The following is a 21,022-nucleotide window of genomic DNA, read 5'->3' as shown; positions in this document are numbered from 1 at the left end:
CCAGTACGCAGAAGTCTGTGTCAGAGGACAAATCGATGCCAGCATTCCAATTTCCCTGAACCTTTTATTCCCTTTATCAACATGGAACCATCCAGGCTCATTCACAGTTGGCCGTCTTTTTACATTTGTTTCAAAATCAATAGAATAAACATCAGCATCTTTTTTTAAAAAAAAGATTTGTCCTATTTCATGTGTAAGAGTGTTTTCACTGCATATAGGTATGTGCACCATGTACATGCCTGGGGTCTGTGGAGATCAGAAGAGGTTGTCAAACCCTTTGGGACTGGAGTTTAACTGCAGTTATGGATGGTTGTAAATTACCATGTGAGTGGTGGGAATAAAACCTGTGTCTTCTGCAAGAGCACTAAGTGCCCTTAACCACTGAGCAATCTCCTCAGTCCCCATCATCATTTAAAAAGTTGTGTATGTTTAAGTTGCATCATGAAGCCCAGGACATCTGCTCAAGGGGCCATTAATGATACCTTTACCTTGATGTAGTTTCATGTTCCCATCAAAATTAGCCCCTTCCCTCAAAGTCGATAGCCTTATACATGCTCCTGTTCTCTACTACTGTGCATGAGGAAACTTTAGGATTTCTTTACAACTGCACCTTTACCCTGCGAATATGTGTCACTCTGATTGGTTTAATGAAAAGCTAAATGACCAGAAGCTAGGCAGGACTTTTGAGGCAGAGAGAATGCTGGGAAGAAGAACAGCAGAGACTCAGAGAGTTACCAGCCAGATGCATGGGAAGCAACATGGGCATTGCAATATAAAGGTTACGTAGATTAAAAAGAAATGGGTTAATTTAAATTATAAGAACCAATTAGAAAAAGCCTGAGCTTTCATAATTAATAAGAAGTCTCCATGTTATGATTTGGGAGTTGGCAGGACAGACAGAAAAATCTGCCTACACCTGCCTTTTCTGGTTCATCTCAGTACTGTCTTGTTGGACCATAGGAGTGTGGATGAGGATGCAGATACTAGAGAGGGCCTACAGCAGGGGTTCTCAACCTGTGGCTTGCAACTCCTTTGAGGGTTGAACAACCTTTTCACAGGGGTCTACTAAGACCATTGGAAAACATAGATATTTATATGATGATTTATAATAGTACAAAAATTACAGTTATAAAGTAACAATGAAATAATTTCATGGCTGGGGGGGTCACCACAACATGAGGAACTGTATTAAAGGGTCACAGCATTGGGAAGCTTGAGAAAAACTGGCCTAACACATATGATATAGTCAATTATCAGTGTATTTCTCAACTCCGGTTCCTTATTAGAATTTTACTTCCAAGAGCATGTGTGTGAGCATGGCACAACACCTGAACATGTGGGTGTCAGCAGAAAATCTGAGGCAGTCTGTTCTCTCCTTCCATCCTGTGGGGCCCAGGAATTGAAATCAAGTCTTCAGGAATGTCATTGTGTCCCTTCACCCACTGAGCAATCTCCCTGGCTGCACTAGGGAGTTTTTTCTTTTTTCTTTTTTAAAATTAATTTTTTCCCAGCCTGATCACATTTTCCCCTCCTTCCCTCCTCTCCTCCCAGTCCCTCCCCTCAACCTCCCCTCTCCTTTCTCTTCAGAAAAGGGCAGGCCTCCCATGTATATCAGCCAGCCATGGCACATCAACGCTAGGGAGTTCTGAAAACAACCTTAAATGTTTTGACAAGATGAAGTCACTTCTAAACAGTTCTCTCTGTGAAAACTGATGAAATGAGAATTTGCTGAAGTGGGAGCAAGGATAGCAAAATAAAAATGTGGAGAAATTGTATGTGTGCACTTTCCTTACCAACCTCCCCTGATGGGGGTAGTAACCATCAGCTAGCCCTTCCCATCCCCGAGTTTCCGGTTCCTTGTTTTGCTCTGGACACATCTGTTGTTTTTGCTGAATGTTTGCTTCTTAGGTACACACAACAACTGCTGCTGCCAGTGCCCGATGCTCATGCTCATGGCCTCCTGATTCCACTCACATCCCCTTTCCCCAAGAGCCTCTCCACAGACAGCATGTGGGGAATCAGTAGGCTAAGACACTGATCACACAAGTCCCAGGAGAGTTCCTGACAGGCCCCTGGGAGGCTGCAGCAGACTGTGAAGCCAGGACAGTACTGCCCATGAAAGCTGCTCAGGCAGAGCCTTCCCTCACTGCCAGGAAGGGTATGACCACTATGTGTTCCAGCCCCTCACCTGCTCTGTGCCGCCTTCTGTAGAAATTGTAATAAAACAGCTTTTTCTGTGGAGGGCACACACAAGGAGTAAATGGATAATTCTGTACTTTATTGCTAATATAAGTGGGGAAAGATAGGGATGTCCTGGCCGGCATGGATGTCAAAGTCCTGGTGAGACCAGATGAGCCCATCCCCCACTTGTTCCTGGAGAATGATGACATTCTTGGACTCCACCAAAGTCTTCATGGCGAGGTCTTCCTTGGTAGGAGGGGGATGTGTGTTTGTCATTATTGCCCTCTGATTCTTCCTAAGTTTAGCTCTCTTGTTGTTAAACCAATCCTGAAATCAGAGGGAGAAAGAATTAGATTAACATATTTAGCAGTTGCTGCTGTGATGGGAAAACACATCATGGAGTATCATTTGACCCCATGAATCTCTTTTCAACCCACCATGCAGTTTTTAAGCGCTCACATGCTTTGCATGGCTGCAGCTACCAGTTGTGCATGGTCAAGAACTTGTCTACAGTTTCTTAATTCCTGTTTTGTATGCCACCAGCAGAAAAGCAAAGAAAAGTATCACATAGCACAAAATACCACACCCTTTATTCTGTACAACTTTACCCAATTAGAGCCATGTGTCAAGCTCTCTCTGCATAGGCTTACAGTCATTTTTTAAAAAAAAATTTCCCTTAGACAGTCTCATGCATCCCAAGGTGATCATGAACTTCCTTTGTAGCCAAGAACCAACTCTTCCACCCTAGTGGGAATTTGGGGCAATGTTTGTCCTGGACACAAGATATAATAATGCAAGAAACTTACATTTAGAACTGCTGCTGTCTGGATCACTTTTACAAGACCTTCTCAAAGAAATGAAGAAATTCACCCCCTTGGACTTTAAGCTCTCTTTCCACATTTGTCTCACGTAATATGGAAAAGCCTTAGTTTATGAAAGAGTATTTTATGGCACAATTATTCCATTTCCCTCATAGTTTTTCATTCACTCATTCTTTTACCAAGTGCACACGTGATCTTTTGCGACCCAGATACTCCCTGCAACCACATGATCATTTCCAAGTCACCCTGAGTTTCAAAATGATGCCCAACAGAAGACCCCTGTGAAATATCCCTATGTGTCACAAGGAGTCAAATGTTAATTATGGCTCATATATACATGTATACACATTCATATATGTGAAAATATACATGCTACACACATACTACACACACACACACACACACACACACACACACACATATATATATATATATATATATATATATATATATATATACATATATATGAGAGAGAGCAAGAGTGACTGCCAGTCATGGGGTAGAAACACTAGCTGAAGTTTCCCTTTTCCATTTTCCATTCGCCAAGGTCATGTAGTCCAAATCTTATTTACCAACATAAAACACACGAGGAAAAAATACAGCAATTGCACATGCCTAAGACAAGGTCATCCATGTCCTGAGGCAGCTCTGAGATCAGCACTGTGGTAAACTAATACATAAACTGACTGACCTTCACTTTCTGTTCATCCACGTTCATGAGCTCTGCCAACTCTTTTCTGTGGAGAAAAAAAAGGACAAACATTGAATATTCCATACTAGGCAGGGAATCAACTACAATTAGTATATGCCGTGTATACTTTAAAATTTAATACCTCGCTTTCCATAGTTATTCTTACTTCTGCTGTAGCCTGCCTCCAGGAGGCCCTCATCCTAGCCCACCCCAATCCCTGAGGGACTCAGCCTCCCTCTAGTTCTCTCCCACTGCCCCTCTCATCCTTTCTTTCTAGTCCAGCTCCATTCCTTTGTGACTCCTCACTGACCTGCACACTCTACCAAGGACCCCCAGCCACCATACTTGGATGAGGCACAGCTACCTCACTGCTAGCTTTACAGCAACTAGGACCAAAGGACTCACCCAACAAAGATGACACCAGATGTCTACACCAAGAAACACCCCAAACATCATAACTTCAGATGCCTAGGTCCCAGCACCAAAACACAAACACGAATCAATACAATGCTTCCTCAAGAAGTCAGTAACTCTATTGTGTTAGGCTGTAAGAAAAGCAATTTAGCTGACACACAAGACAAGGACTTAAAAAACACTGATTATTAATATGTTCAAAGACTTTAAAGAAGACACAAATAAATACCTTAAAGAGCATGAAAACACCAAACACTTGAGTGAAATAGTGAAAGCAATTCAAGACATGAAAGTAGAATTTAACAAAGAAACAGAATCACCAAAGAAAACCCAAAATGAAATAAAAAGGAAAATGAAAAACTCAGGATGCCAAACAAAAAGCTCATATCTAAGCCTCAGCAACAGATTAAAAGACACAAAAGACAGAATTTCAGATCTTGAAGACAAGGTAGATGAAATGGATATCTTAGTAAAAGAAAGTGTTAAATATTAAAAAGAAAAATCCATGTATAAATAACCCAGGAAATCTGGGACAATATTAAAACACCACAATTACAAATAATAGGTATAGAGAAGGAAAAAAAGCCTAGTTCAAAGGCGCCAAAAATATTTTCAACAAAACCATAAAAGAAAACTTACCCACTCTAAAGAAAGAGAAGCTTATCAAGGTACAAGAAGCATACAGAACACCAAATAGCCTGGACAAGAAAAGAAAATACCCTCGCCACATAATAATCAAACACTAAATATATAGAACAAAAAGAATATTAAAACCTGCAAGGGAAAAGGACCAAGCCACATGTAAAGGCAGGCCAATTAGAATAACACCTGACTTTTCTATAGAGAGTCTGAAAGCCAGAGGGATTGCATAGATGTTCTAAAAGCTCTAAGAGATCATAGATGTCAGATCAGGCTACTAGACCTAGCAAAATTATTAATCACAGTTGACAGAAAAAGAAAAAAACATTTCAAGATAAAAATAGATTTAAGCAATTTCTGCCCGTCAATCCAGCTCTATAGAAGGCACTAGAAGGAAACTTCAGGCTGAAGAGAATGTTAACTATGCTCAAGTGGACACAAAGAATAAATAATCCCAGAATCGTTAATCAAAAGAGGGGAAATCCTACACCACAACTAAATAACAGGAATCAATAAACACCAATCATTAATAACTATCTATACTAATGATCTATACTCTTCCCCCACTCAAAAAAAAAACACAGACTAACAGAATTGATAAGAAAATGGGATCCACCTTTCTGCTGAATTCAAAAAACACAGCTCACCACCAAGGACAGATGTTACCTTAGGGTAAAAGGATGGGAAATGGTATTCCAAGCAAATGGAACCAAGACGCAAGCAGGTGTAGCTATTTTAATATCTGACAAAACAGACTTCAAAACAAAACTAATCAGAAGAGATAGGAAAGAACACTATATAGTCATTAAAGAAAAAATCTGCCAAAAGAAAAATTACAATTCTGGACATTTATGCACCAAACACAAGGGCTTCCAAGTTCATAAAAAAATAGCTACAATCACATATTAACATAGTGATAGTGAGCGATTTCAATATCCACTCTTACCAATAGACAGGTCATCTAGATAAAAACTAAACAGAAACTTCTAACTAACAACATACCACTAATTTAATAAACCAGAATAACCCCTAACAATAGTCTAAAACATTTGTCCTTAATCCCCACAGAAGTGTAGTCTTCTCCCTTCATTAAGGAAGCTTCTCTTTTCAACAGACAGAGACCACTAACAGAAAACCACAACCAATCAATATGCAGAGTTGTGGAGCCCAGTTCCAACAATACATCTACAAAACATTCCAACACCTAAGGCAAGCTGAACAAGGATGACACCAATGAACATCACAAACTGGAGGGAAAGAAGCCTACGAGGCCTCAACTGTACACAAAGAACTATCGGCAACTGAAGAAGGCTAGAAATGGGAGAGGTGGCCTTCCCCAGGGAAGAGCACTCTAATTGGCTATCTAAGGCCAAAGCCCCAAAAACATATATAGAGGTAGCGTTATAGTGACTGAACAGGTTCTATTTAGGAATATATATGTATATATATATACACACACACATACACACACACACACACACACACACATATACAATAACAATTTGATTTTTTTAAAAGAGGCCATGAATTTGAAGGAGAATGGGAAGGGGTATATGGAAGGGTTTGGAGGGAGGAAATGAAAAGGAGAAATGTTGTAATTAAATTATGATCTCAAAAATAAAAATTTTAAAAATTAAAAAGGAAAAAAATGTCACAAATCATGTGGACCTAACAGAGAATTCTAGGACAATCTACCCAAACACTAAAGAATATAGTTTCTTAGCAGTGTCTCATGGAGCTTTTTCAAAAATAGATAGAGAAAATATTGAGACGTTGTATCTTACCAGCACACAAAGCAAGTCTTAATATATATAAGAAATTTGAAATAACATCCTGCATCCTATCTAACCACCAAGGATTAAAGCTGGATATCAACAACAGAAGTGGCATAAATTATATGGAATAAAGAAAACTGAACAACTCACCGCTGAATGAAAATTTGGTCAAGACAGAAATTCAGATGGAATTTAAAAACTTGGAATTGAATTAAAATGAAAACACAAACTACCCATACCTGTAGGACACAATGAGGCAAGTTAATAGTACTAGAAACCTACATAAAACTGGAGAAAACCCATATTAATAACTTCATGACACACTTGAAAGGTCTAGAAAAATAAGAAGTAATACCCCAAAAGACTAGACAGGAAGAAATAAACTCAGGACTGAAATCAATGCAATAGAAAAAAAACTTACCAAGAGTCAACGTAACAAAGAGTTGGTTCATTGTAAAAAATCAATAAAATCAACAAATCTTTGGCTAAATTAACCAAATGACAGAGGAAGAAGATCCAAATTAATAAAATTAGAGATGAAAAGGGAGGAACTAAACAGACTCTAAGGAAATTCAGAGAATCATAAAAACACTTTAAAATCTGTATTCCATCAAAGCGGAAAAACTTTAAAAAGAATAAATTTCTTATATATACAACCTATCAAATTTAAATCAAGATGAAATAACAGTTTAAATTTCTGGTGAAATAGAAACAGTAATTTAAAATCTCCCTACCAAAAAAATCTCAGGGCCAGATGGATTCAGTCCAGAATTCTACCAGGCCTTCAAAGGAGAACTAACACTAACCTTCCTCAAATTATCCTGCAAATAGAAACTGAAAGAACATTTTCTAACTCTTTTTATGAAGCCACTATTATCTTAATAGCAAAACCACACAAAGAACTAGCAAAAATAGAAAATCACAGGCCAATATCCTTTATGAACACACATGTAAAAATTCTCAATAAAATGTTTGCAAACTGAATCCAAGAACACAACAAAAAGATTATCTACTGTGTTCAAGTTGACATCATCCCAGAGATGCAGGGATGGTTCAATATACATGAATAAATAAACATAATCCACCACACAAACAGACTAAAAGACAAAAAAAGCCCATATTGATTTCATTAGATACAGAAAAAGCCTTTGATAAAACCCAACATCTCTTCATGATAAAAGTCCTGGAGAGACCAAGGACACAAGAGACATACCTCAACATGATAAAGGCAATATACAGCAAGCTTATAGCTGACATCAAAATAAATAGAGAGAAATTCAAAGCATTTCCACTCAAATCAGAAACAAGTCAAGGCTGCCCATGCTCTCCATATCTATTCAACATAGTACTTGAAGTCTTAGCTAGAGCAATAAGACAACTGAAGGAGATCAAGGGGATACAACTTGGAAAGGAAGAAGATAAAGTATTCTTTATTTGCAGGTGATATGATAGTATACATAAAAGACTCGAAAAACTCCACCAGGAAACTTCGATAGCTGATAAGCACTTTCAGCAAAGTAGCAGGATACAAAATCAACACATAAAAATCAGTAGCCTTGCAATATACAAATGATACACATAGTATAAAAGAAATCATGGAAATAGTACCTTCTACAAAGCCTCAAATTATAAAATATTTTTAGGAAACTCTTACCAAACAAGTGAAAGACTTATATAATAAAAATGTTAAGACACTGAAGAAAGAAATCACAGACACCAGAAAACGAAAAGAACTCCTATACTCATAGACTGATAGAATTAATATTATGAAAAAGGCCATCCTACCAAAACCAAATCCACAGATTCATTGCAATCCCCATCAAAATTCCAACATAGTTCTTCATAGAACATTTTAAAAATCTTAAATCCATATAAAAATACAGAAAACCCAGGATAGCATAATAATCCTCAATAATAAAAGATTACCATCATTAGCACAACATTCCAGGGCAGGTCCCATGTCCAGGAGTAGTTGGCCAACACAAAAGATACTCTGTTTTGTTTTGTTTCATGTGTGTGTGTGTGTGTGTGTGTGTGTGTGTGTGTGTGTGTGTGTGTGTGTACCTTTTGCTCTGTTTTGTTATTTTTTGTCTTGTTTTCTTTTTTTAAGTTTGTTTGCTTTGATTTGGGTTTTGGTTTTGTTGTTTTTCCTGTTTTATTCTGTCTTCTTTTTTTGAGAAAAAGAAAGTTCATGAAGTTGAATGGATAGGGTGGATATTGGAAGAGTTGGGAGAGAGGAAGAATATGATTAAAATATATTGTATGAAAAGTGCTGGGGGATGTCTTTCTGTATGCTGTGAATATATGTTGTTCCCATAAATAACAAGCTGCTTTGGCCTATGGCAAGGCAGCTTAGAGACAGGAGGGCAATCCAAGGAGAGAGACAGGAAAGAGAAAGGTGGAGTCTGGAGAGACGCCAGCCTGCCACCCAAGGAGCAACATGCCAGCAGAATGGTAAAGCCATGGAACACGTGTCAAAACAAAGATTATTAGAAATGGGTTAATTTAAGATATAAGAGCTAGCTAGCAAGAGGCCTGCCATAGGCCATACAGCTTGTAAATAATATTAAGCCTCTGAGTGATTATTTTATAAGTGGCTGCTGGACCATAGGACCAGGCAGGACTGAAGAAAACTTATGGCTACATTTGGCTACCCAAAGTGTTGGCTCAAGTTTCCACCTAAAACCTGAGAGAACTTAATAAAAGATTCTAAAGCAGAGTCCAAAACAGCTTCATACTTCGTGTCTCATGTGGGCCGAGATATAGGGATGCCAAGGTACAGAGATGCCGCAGTATCTGGGCTTGAGCACAGCATGGTGGATTCCTGCTTCGGTACACAGTGGCATATCTAAGCTGCACAGCATGCTGCATGGTAGATTTAACCTTTATTCATACAGACAAGAAGGGTTTATGGACCAGCTGCATGCTACCTAATGGTAGCATGGACCCCAGAGTTAGCGAGGTGTGACTCTCCTGGGTACCTCCTCCATGTTGGGAAATGGCCAGAGTCAACAGCCAAGGCTGCTACTTTTTGTCCTAGCCACACAGTTTAACAATTTAACATGTCTTCTGGTCAGAGAAGGATTATAAATACACAAAAGACAGATTCAGATGGAATAAACCTCTAAACAGTTTACAGTGTGTGTAAAAATGTATGTAGACTTGGAAGAGAGAGGAAAAGGAGGATAGACAGTTATATAAAGAAATAGATAATTAAAAAAATAACGTCTTTAAAGAGATAGAAAAGTAGTATAAAAATTAATCCATGTAAAGATGGAAATTATACAGAGAGTCTGGATTATATTGTCTTTGGGATTTTTTAACTGCAGAAAGACATTTGATTGTAAGGCTGTTGAGTTAAACCAATATGTATATTTTAAAGGTATCTTGACTTCAAAATTTGTGTCTAAGGATACGTTGCTTTGGAAAAGAGGTTCTGCTTTTGTTTCCACAGAAGATGAGAACCTGTGGATTGCTTCCAGGCTAATATGGTTTGATCAACCAAGACCCCCTGAAAGGTCAATACAGCCTTACAGACTACTACAGCCAAGATTTAACTATAATTCTTAATTTTCTCAGGATCCCCATAAGATTACCAGTGTCCCCAATCAGCAGGAAGTAGTATGAGAAGCTATGCCCAAATTCCCAAAATATTGTTTATAAATGTTTATTTTATTTAAAGGAGGTTGATTATAAATACAATCTCTTTCTAAAGAAGAAAAGGGGATATAGATATGATAGGATGAAAGGATACATTATTGAACCTACTTTTAAAGAGCAACAACTTATTTGAAATGTTTTACATTGCTATGGATTTTAGTTTATTGATAAAAATTTAAAGTTAATTTTGTTATACTGCATGTGTATTTTTATTCTTCTTTAGGGTATTATGCTTATGCAGCTCATTTAAAATGTAATATGTAATTAAAAATACAACTTAATAGTCATCTATAATAGTCAAACTTATAGTCATATTAATTATGTTTTCTAGATATGCAGAGATACATTTCAGATAGGTAATCTTCAAAGACTTCAAAGACCTCCAGAATATGTTTCAAAAACTTAGACTTTCTGGACAATGAGATACATCTGCTCCTGGCACCACCAATTTACTTCAAAGAAGATGATAGGCATCGAAGAATTTCCATATGGAGTTTGCATTCCTTACGGCAAAAGTTAGCTATTTGGGCAAGAAACTGTTGTTGCCTGGACTGCTTAACAAAATGTTGTATTGACTGAACATGCAGGACTCATGGAAAAATGACCACTAAATTTTGCCAAAACAAGGCAAGATGGTCCTTCAGTTTCCTCCTTCAAAGAGGAGACTGTCAAACATTCTGCAGGACACAGGGAGAAGCAACTGAGAGACTCTAGGCCTGTAGGCTAAAGAATGGATGCCCCAACATTGCTGAGGAACTTTGGGTGACTGTCCAGGCAGCCAGCTGTCTCTGTCATTTCCAGAATTTTGGAAGTTGCTTACAAAGCACATCCTGTTTACTTAAGTAGTGTTATATCCTTCTGGGGTCTTTGATGTAGTTGAAGACTAGATAGTTATAATTATAATTTTCCTTGGTTATGATAAAAGATAAATTATATATGAAAATTTTGACTCACAGAAATAAGATAGATGATAGAGTATTTTCTTTAATTTTGCCAAATACAAATAGACTAGATACTGTAACTGTAATTCTTGCTTGATAACTGTTTGTTATATATGATTTTACTATATTAAAGATAAAACCTTCCTTTTTGATTAGGTATAAAAGAGGAAGTGCTGAAGGATGTCTTTCTGTATGCTGTGAATATATGCTGCTCCCATTGGTTAATATATTAGCTGCTTTGGCCTATAGCAAGGCAGCTTAGAGGCAGGTGGGAAATCCAAGGAGAGAGACAGGAAAGAAAAAGGCAGAGTCTGGAGAGATACCAGCCTTCCACCTAACGAGCAACATGCCAACAGACTGGTAAGGCCACAGAACACGTGGCGAAACATAGATTATTAGAAATGGGTTAATTTAAGATATAAGAGCTAGCTAGCAAGAGGCCTGCCATAGGCCATACAGTTTGTAAATAATATTAAACCTCTGAGTGATTATTTTATAAGCAGCTGCAGGACTACTGGGCCAGGTGGGACTGGAGAAAACTTACGGCTACAGAAAAGTAACTTTAATAAAAATTTTAAAAAATACTATCTCCCTCACACCTCTACAAGTTGACTTTTCAGTAATCCTTAGAAGGAGCTTTATTTAGAGGTGGTTTGAAGGGAAATGGAGGAGTGGTGGATCTTGAGGAGAGGGGAGGTGTGTGTGGGGGTATGAGAGGAGTGGAGGGAGAGGAAACTATGGTAGTGATGTAATATATGAGAGAGAGAAAAAAAGAAGTGTTTTTTTTCCTTGTCTGAAAATTAAAGACTGCTTTTACTACTGTGTGGTCTAGCGTTATTAATGTACTCTTAAAGAAACAAATGCCTAAATCTGCCACATACAAATTACACAATTTTTATGGCATTAGGAATTGTACTGTAGCCCCAGATATGCTAGGCAAGGGGTCTACCACTGAGTTGTATGTTTTTTATATTTATATTTATATTTTTTTAGTCTTATTTTGAGACTGAATCACAGTAAGCTGCTCATTGCTAGCCTTGAGCATCCTCCTGAGCCCTGATAAACCTGGGAGTTTCCATCTTCTTGGATCTGCCTTTCATGTGGCTGAGATTATGGAGCTGTGCCACTAGGTACAGCTAACTACACAAACTGACGGCCAGAATGGTATATGTTTGTAGGGACATGGAAGTCTTCATTTTCTGAACATTTGATTTCTGAAAAATTTTATGTACAAAAAGCAGGCCCCACACAGGCAATACATATAAAATAGACAAATACAAATGTTTAATAAATTTTAACCTTTCTGTGTATTGAAAGAAATGATCCTGAGAAGAAAACATCATGCAATCAGACAGCATATTTGAACATCGATAACTCACTTCAAAACACACCCAGACTTAGACAGGAGAAGACGACCTTTTTTTTTTCTTCTGAGACAAGGTTTCTCTGCGTAGTTTTGGTGCCTGCCCTGGACCTCACTCTGTAGACCAGGCTGGCCTCGAACTCACAGAGATCTGCCTGGCTCTGTCTCCCGAGTGCTGAGATTAAAGGCCTGTGCCACCACTGCCCGGCCGAAGACGACCTTCTTAAAGACATTTGACCATGAAGATACGTCATGGTTGGTTCAAGGCCAGCCTGCACAACTCAGACCCTGGTTTAACAAAACTAAAAAAGATGTCGTGGTCGCTTACAGGGCTCTGGTGGCCCCCACAACGCCGTTCATTCAAGGAGCCCGAGACTCCTTTGCAAAAGCCGCCATTGCCTGCTGCTGTGTAGGTCACCCCTTTGCTCAGGTTCAATGGCTGTTTCTTCCTCAGAGTGAGATCATGGCCTGAGCTAGCTAGAGGGCGCACTCCTGTGGCGCCCACCGAGGCTCTTTGCCCTGAAGCTCCTCGAGGAGCTTCTACCTCAGGGGCAAATCTACACTTAGCGTGGGTGAGTCTATATGCTGAATCTCAAAGACATTAAAAACTTTTAACAAGAGTGAGGAGAGGTCAGAGGAGAGGAAAAGGAGCCCAAAGTCCTGAAGGACAGACCTGGTACACACCTTCTGAGGGCATCTGGGTAGTGAGTTTCTTCGAAGACTGCCCGCAGTTCCCACAGCTGTCCAGGCGTGAATCTGTATGGTCTCTGACGAATCCTGAATGACGGCTGTTCATCTACCACAGTCCTGGCCACCTCCAGCTCTTCTTGCTCAGTGTCTTGGTTGTCATTCATGTCACAGCCCTGGTAGCTGTGGTTGTCTACAGAGCTCTGGTGGCCCTCAAAGCATGGCTTATTCAGGGTGTCTGTTACTCCACTGTCAAAGCTGCCACTGTTTGCTGCACAGATCACCTTTTTTTCAGATTCAGTTGTTACTTCTTCCTCATAGAAGCTCACGCCATAATAGTCATAGTCGAAGTAGAAGTACTTGCGTGCCATGACCTGAGCTCGTCAGAAGGCGCACCCTTGTGGCTCCGCAGAAGCTGTGCGCCTTGAAGCCAGCTGAGGAGCTTTCTGGATTCCCCAGGCTGCACACGTCCCTCTATGCATGCGCACGTGCCCCTCTCCACCGCTGCTATTGGCTTTCAACTTACAACTCTGGGTGAGGTTCTAGTTTAGGCACTCAAGAGGTGGAGTGTGGGCACAAACTTGTGTATGGATCCACCCCATGGAATAACAACACTTGCCATAAGTAGTGTGGCCAAAAAAAAAAAAAAAAAAAAAAAAAAAAAAAAAAAAAAAAAGGCTGCTTGAAGCAGAATGCTAGTTTTCTGACTCATTTGAGAAAGAGACCAGTAGTTGATCCTGAGATGAGGAGTTTCCTTGGGCCTAAGAGAGGATCTCGACTATGGCTGAGAATGCATTTTAAGGTGATTGAAAGATGGAGACAGGATATCAATGAAAATAAGATAATTAAACTATCATATTAGTATATAATTTCTGATTTTTCTGATATGGTCCTAAATAAACCTTCATCTTTTTGTACTATCTATTATTTGAAGCATCATTCTTTTTTTTTTTTTTTTTTTTTTTTTTTTTTTTTTTTTTTTTGGTTTTTCGAGACAGGGTTTCTCTGTGTAGCTTTGCACCTTTTCCTGGAACTCACTTGGTAGCCCAGGTTGGCCTCGAACTCACAGAGATCCGCCTGGCTCTGCCTCCCGAGTGCTGGGATTAAAGGTGTGCGCCACCACCGCCCAGCTGAAGCATCATTCTTATTGTTGGAAATTATGAAATCAAAATAATGATCAACTCTGAAAAATATTGGCTGATTCATTACATCCTGGAAAATCAAATTAGTGATTTAATTCTGTGTAAAAAGAAAAGGAAGCACATGTGTATAACTATGAAGATTTGTTTTTAATTTTAACAAATAGTACAATCATATATACTTTTATATATGTTGTGGAGTATCCACCAGAGAAAACTACTTGGACAGGAGTTTAAGAGTTTGGGACCCCAAACCCTAAACCTTTCTCAGGGTGACCTTTTAAGCACAAAAACCATGTTCTTGGTTGACAGACTACAGTTAACGAGAACAGTTGGCCAGAAGCCGAAGTAGAGAAGCCAAAAAGTAAGGTTAGTACATTTAGAGACTTTTCTAGAACTATGGACTTTGGTGGATTGGGTCTTTGTTTTCATTTTGGCAGGTACTGTCTACGTGATGAGTTTTACAACCTGAATGGTACTTCCATCATGGAGTCAGTTGTGCTAAGGTCTAGAGGCCTACTAAGGTCTGGGCCCTGATATAGTTATGTACACAATCATTTTAAGGTGAAATTCTTCATGATTTATTATTAGTAAGTATTTGACTTGTATACAAGTGTTTCATGCCTGTCTCTACCTTTGATGACATAAAATTTTAGATCCAAGAAGGTCACAGTTTAAAATATTTAGGGAGGTCTTGTGAAGGTTTGAGGACTCTTGACTTATCAAATTCAGCAGTGACTGGGTATCCAGAGCCTCCTCCAAAAGGATAAGGCTTCCTATGGGGAGTAAAGCCTGGTACATTCAGTTGAGGCAGGACCAAGGCCCCCGCCCCTGAATCAAGGCTGAGCAAGGCATCCCACCATAGGTAATGGGCTCTAAAAAGCCAGTTCATGCACCAGGGATAGATCCTGATCCCACTGCCAGGGCCCCTCAAACAGACCAAACTACACAACTGTCTCCCATATGCAGAAGGCCTAGTCCGGTCCCATGCAGGCTCTACAGCTGTCAGTCTAAAAACCACAAGGTTGACCCCAGCTTAGATGGGTTTTCTGAAGTCTTCAGAGGCATTTCTCTTCTCTGTGACCTCTGTGATGGATTCTCTTGGTTGTTAATTTGACTGAATTTAGAATTACCTAAGAATCACACCCCTAGGAGACTCTGAGGGTTTTTCTAGAGAGAATTACCCCTCAATATAGGTAACATATTCCAACTGGAAGTCCAGATATAATGAGGTCAAGGGAAAAACATTCACTTCCTTGTTTACTGGGTAAATCTATCATCTCTGTTGTTCCCTTGTCTGACAGACTCAAAACAAGACTTTTCAGGGATCTTCCAGATTTTCAGATTAGAATTGCTGAGGGGTCTAGCTTCTTGGTCTGAGGAGCTACTGAGTTCTCTGCCTCTCCAGTGTACAGATAGCCTTGGTTAGATTACTCAGCTTCTGCTCCATAAGTCAATTTAGGAAATTTTCTTTAGATCTGCTATGGTACTAGAGAAATAATTGCTAATGATGAATTTCTCATACAGGCTTGATGGTGTCTGGAGCTGGCTATCTAATTTGGCTGTACTTAAATTAGCAAAATTTCTCTCCAGATGGTATGGAGATGACTGATTTCTCATTGGACAAACTGTTTAATGAAATACACAAAACAAAACATTACATACTATTGATTCACCACTGTGAGAGACAAAGAATTTAATGATTGTATAGACAACACTTTTGAACATTTCTGAAAAATTGTTCCTAAGGTATATAAAGATGTTAGGTAGTTGCTCCTGGCAGGTCTGGATAAAGTAACAAAGGAAAGAAAATTAATGTAGAGAGATATGTACCTGGAGAATTTCTCTCCAGCTCCCGCCAAGTCCTGCCAGTCCTGGAGCCCACTTATAAAATAAACACACAGACTCTTACATTATTTAAACTGCTTGGCCATTAGCTCAGGCCTATCATTGTCTAGCTCTTACTCTTATATTTAGCCCATTTCTATTAATCTATACTTTGCCACGTGGCTCGTGGCTTATCGGTACCTTACATCTTCCTTGTCCTGGCGGCTCCAGGCAATCTCTCCCTTCCCTTTCTGTTTCCTCAATTCTTCTCTCTGTTAGTCCCGCCTATACTTCCTGTCTGGCTATTGGCCAATCAGTGTTTATTTATACAGAGTGATATCCACAGCAGAGATACATTTTCCTAGGTCTAAATTTGCATAAACAATCTAATTTGATAAACATCTTCCATTCAGAAACCAGGTCTAAAACTGTAAAAAAAAAAAGCAAAGAAAATAAAAAAAGAAAGCCTTTATTGTGAGACTGGCTGACTTACAATATTATATTAAAATCTCAGACTGGAAGGGGACAGGGAGTTAGAGTTACGACTCTCATTGTAAAAGGATGGGATTCTGTAAGGTGGTGTGGAGATATAAGGGAGGACCCTGATGAGACCCAAGACACTGATGAAACTTAGGACATTGAACTCTTTGGTTTCTGAAGGGTTTATTTCATGTGTGGGAGGAGTTTCCCTACCTTTTCTGGAGTCTGCATCCTTACCTGTACTCCTACAGTACGATTCTCCCCACTGTTGGTGGAGGGGAATTAATCTTGCATAGTCAACACCAATGGCACTGACATTCCCTGAAGGAGCTGTTCAACAATACAAGGCTGATGACCCTTAGGACTCACTCTCACCACCCATCTTTGCCTTCGGATATAACTATATTGATATCGCAGGAGACCCGTACAGGTGAGATACAGCCTTAAAGAAATTCTTGGATTTCTTTAGTCATATGAGCCAAAGTTTGGGGAATATGTAAAAGGACTTTTGATGGTGGGATAATTTGGGAAACACAAAACCACATCAAGATATATGCATGAATATGGTCTGTTGGGCAGGGATTCTGAGCTTCATGTTGTAGTTTAGACAGTTTTTAAATGAAATTGAATTAAAATATAATTACATAGTTTCTCCTCATCTTATTCCTCTCACCCATCCCATGCCTCCACTCTCTCTCAAATTCATGACCTCATTTAAAAATTTTTATCACTACATATGTGTGAATAAATATACAAATACAACCTGCTGAGTCTCTTTAGTGTTGCTTGTATGTCTATATATTTAGGGATGACCATTTGGTATTGATAACCAATTAAGGGCCTCAATTGTGCGGAAGACTAGTTCTCCCTTTATCAGAAATTGATAATTGCTTATAGCTCTTCATCTAGGAGTGGAGTCTAGTAAAATTTCACCCATTTTGTTGGGATGTCACTTGCTATTAGAATTGTTAAAATTTTGTTTAGAGAGCAATGTTGTTGAGATTTCATGGGTATAGCTTCCCTTTCATAGTTAGAAGACACAATCTCACAACAGACTTCCAGGTCTTCAGTATCTTACAATCTTTCTGCTCCCTATTCATTCATGTTTCCGGAGGCTTAGGAGTACAAAGTGTGTTGTAAATGTACAAGTTGGGGCTGGCACCACATGGTAAGGTAGTCTCTGCAATTTGGTCAGCTGTGGCTTTATGTAATGATCTCCTGATGCAAAAAGATGCTTCTTTGTTGATGGGTGAGATCTACCCTTATCTGTGGGTATAAAAGTAAGTATTTAGAGTGAAGTTAGAAATTATACTAGTTAGGAAAGTGACAATAGTACATTCTCCTCTAAGAGATGTGATCTCACTAGCCATACATAGTTGACTGGATCTATAGTATCAAGCATGAGTTCCTTCCCATTAGCAGATCTTAAGTCTAATGAGACAACATTTGGTTACCACCAAGATAGAAGAGCCACTCTTATAGATATCTTTAGGGATATCTAGCCATGGTGGTCATTGTGTTTACACGACTTTTTAAAAGATACTAAGGAAATATGAAAATAATATTAATTTTAATTTCTCTAATTCCCAAGGATGTTGAACACATTTGGAATATTTTTTTGCAATTTTTATTTCTTCCTTATATAACTCCCTTTTTATATCCATAGCCCATTTTATTTTTTTATTTAAAAGTGTTTTTTCCCATTTTACATACCAACCACAGTTTCCCCTCCCTCCCCTCATCCCATTCACCCACCTCCCCGCACCTCCCTAACCACTCCTCAGAGAGGGTAAGGTCTCCCCATCTGCATAGCTCATTTTAATTGGGTTTATTTTCTTGATTCTTTATTTTTCAAGTTCTTTGTATATTTGGGATATTAATCTTCTATGAGATATGTAACTGGGAAAGATCTTTTCCAACTTTGTGGACTTCTTCTTCACTCAGTTGATTGCTCCCCTTGCTATACAGAAGCTTTTAAATTCTGGGAGATTCCATTGGCTAATTTTCATCCTTAAATATTTGAAGTTCTATTTCATCACACTAACTCACAGTAAGGGTTTTGCATATTAAAGATTCTGAGATAGCCAGCAGTGGGATAGGAGACAAATCCTTTTTTTCTCTGAATATTGGTGTTCATATCTCTAAAGACAGAAAATTGTAGGTAAATATTCTTAGACATAATTCTGATTTGCCTGACATTCTGAAACACTGAAATATATGCTCAGAATATATATCTCCAGGATAAAGGAAGCCCTTACCAGAGAAAACAATTTGAACTAAATTAGGAAATTTTTTAATATTTTAGAAACTATTAACAGTGGTCTAGCAGTGCTCTCTCTCAGATTTCAGGATTGGTTTAACAACAAGAGAGCTAAACTTAGGAAGAATCAGAGGGTAATAATGACAAACACACATCCCCCTCCTACCAAGGAAGACCTCGCCATGAAGACTTTGGTGGAGTCCAAGAATGTCATCATTCTCCAGGAACAAGTGGGGGATGGGCTCATCTGGTCTCACCAGGACTTTGACATCCATGCCGGCCAGGACATCCCTATCTTTCCCCACTTATATTAGCAATAAAGTACAGAATTATCCATTTACTCCTTGTGTGTGCCCTCCACAGAAAAAGCTGTTTTATTACAATTTCTACAGAAGGTGGCACAGAGCAGGTGAGGGGCTGGAACACATAGTGGTCATACCCTTCCTGGCAGTGAGGGAAGGCTCTGCCTGAGCAGCTTTCATGGGCAGTACTGTCCTGGCTTCACAGTCTGCTGCAGCCTCCCAGGGGCCTGTCAGGAACTCTCCTGGGACTTGTGTGATCAGTGTCTTAGCCTACTGATTCCCCACATGCTGTCTGTGGAGAGGCTCTTGGGGAAAGGGGATGTGAGTGGAATCAGGAGGCCATGAGCATGAGCATCGGGCACTGGCAGCAGCAGTTGTTGTGTGTACCTAAGAAGCAAACATTCAGCAAAAACAACAGATGTGTCCAGAGCAAAACAAGGAATCGGAAACTCGGGGATGGGAAGGGCTAGCTGATGGTTACTACCCCCATCAGGGGAGGCTGGTAAGGAAAGTGCACACATACAATTTCTCCACATTTTTATTTTGCTATCCTTTCTCCCACTTCAGCAAATTCTCATTTCATCAGTTTTCACAGAGAGAACTGTTTAGAAGTGACTTCATCTTGTCAAAACATTTAAGGTTGTTTTCAGAACTCCCTAGCGTTGATGTGCCATGGCTGGCTGATATACATGGGAGGCCTGCCCTTTTCTGAAGAGAAAGGAGAGGGGAGGTTGAGGGGAGGGACTGGGAGGAGAGAAGGGAAGGAGGGGAAAATGTGATCAGGCTGGGAAAAAATTAATTTTAAAAAAGAAAAAAGAAAAAACTCCCTAGCGCAGCCAGGGAGATTGCTCAGTGGGTGAAGGGACACAATGACATTCCTGAAGACTTGACTTCAATCCCTGGGCCCCACAGGATGGAAGGAGAGAACAGACTGCCTCAGATTTTCCGCTGACACTCACATGTTCAGGTGTTGTGCCATGCTCACACACATACTCTTGGAAGTAAAATTCTAATAAGGAACCGGAGTTGAGAAATACACTGATAATTGACTATATCATATTTGTTCATTTACAGGTGTATTCATTTTTAGCTATGAATGTTTTTTTTGTGGTATATGTATGCATGTTTCTGATTGTGGGTAAAGATGTAGGAGGACACACTCAGGAGACCCCCCCCATACCTTATTTTTCATAGTTTAATTTATTTATTAATTTGTGTGTGTGTTTGTGTGTTGGGTATGTGACAGATAATTGGGGGGAGGGAGAGGGAGGAAGTGTAAGAGAGTAAGGGGGGAGATGGAGGGGGTATAAAAGAGAGAGGGGACACAGGGCACAGGCACATATGTGAATGGCAGATGTTAGGCAACACCTTTTAGGAGTCTCCTTTTGCCTTCTGTGGTGCTCAGGCAGTGTTCCTCTTGTCTCCTTCTTTTTGAGACTTGGACTAATAGCTTCTAGTCAATTTTCTCTGGTTGTTGTAGGTTATACCCCTGTATGTGTGCTGGGATTCCAGATGCTCACCACTGTATCTGGCCTTAAGCGGATCTGAGAACAAATTCAAATACTCAGGCTTTCTTGCTAAATGCTTTTATGTGTTGAACCAGCTCTACAGAAAACATTCCTTGTCTTTTGATACAAGACCTCTCACTGGCCTAGAGATGATCAAGTTAACTAGGCTGTCTTACCAGCGACCCCCAGGAATCTAGCCAGTCCCTGTCTATGAATAATAATGTGAATTTGTTCAACCAGGAGGGAAGATATTCAGTAAGCACCTAAAGCAGTTGAGACAGATTTAATGTACTGCCCAGCAATTCAGCTTCTGGGTTATACCCTGCAAACACCT

General features: G+C 39.4%; 1 protein-coding gene across 3 annotated transcripts in view; it reads right to left on the bottom strand.

Moving 5' to 3' along the window:
- Nucleotides 1-2,257: 2,257 nt before the first annotated feature.
- Nucleotides 2,258-21,022, bottom strand: part of LOC128110542 (rhox homeobox family member 1-like) — a 126,381-nt gene continuing 107,616 nt past the window's right edge. Inside the window, exons 1-3 of one of the 3 annotated variants that reach the window (XM_052738224.1) lie at nt 13,170-13,543; nt 3,694-3,739; nt 2,258-2,508 (exon numbers count right to left, since the gene is read on the bottom strand). In XM_052738224.1, the coding sequence (XP_052594184.1) occupies nt 2,284-2,508; nt 3,694-3,739; nt 13,170-13,543 (645 nt within the window). In that variant the 3' untranslated portion in view covers nt 2,258-2,283. Of the gene's footprint in view, nt 2,509-3,693; nt 3,740-13,169; nt 13,544-21,022 lie in introns of those variants that run through there. The other 2 variants (XR_008218250.1, XR_008218251.1) reach the window with 2 other exon arrangements.

Source organism: Peromyscus californicus, unplaced genomic scaffold (genome assembly GCF_007827085.1).
Source record: "Peromyscus californicus insignis strain IS unplaced genomic scaffold, ASM782708v3 Scaffold_10__1_contigs__length_136768540, whole genome shotgun sequence".
NCBI lineage: Eukaryota > Metazoa > Chordata > Mammalia > Rodentia > Cricetidae > Peromyscus > Peromyscus californicus.
The sequence above is the reverse complement of the archived record's forward strand: the minus strand, read 5'-3'. Positions and strand labels throughout refer to the sequence as shown.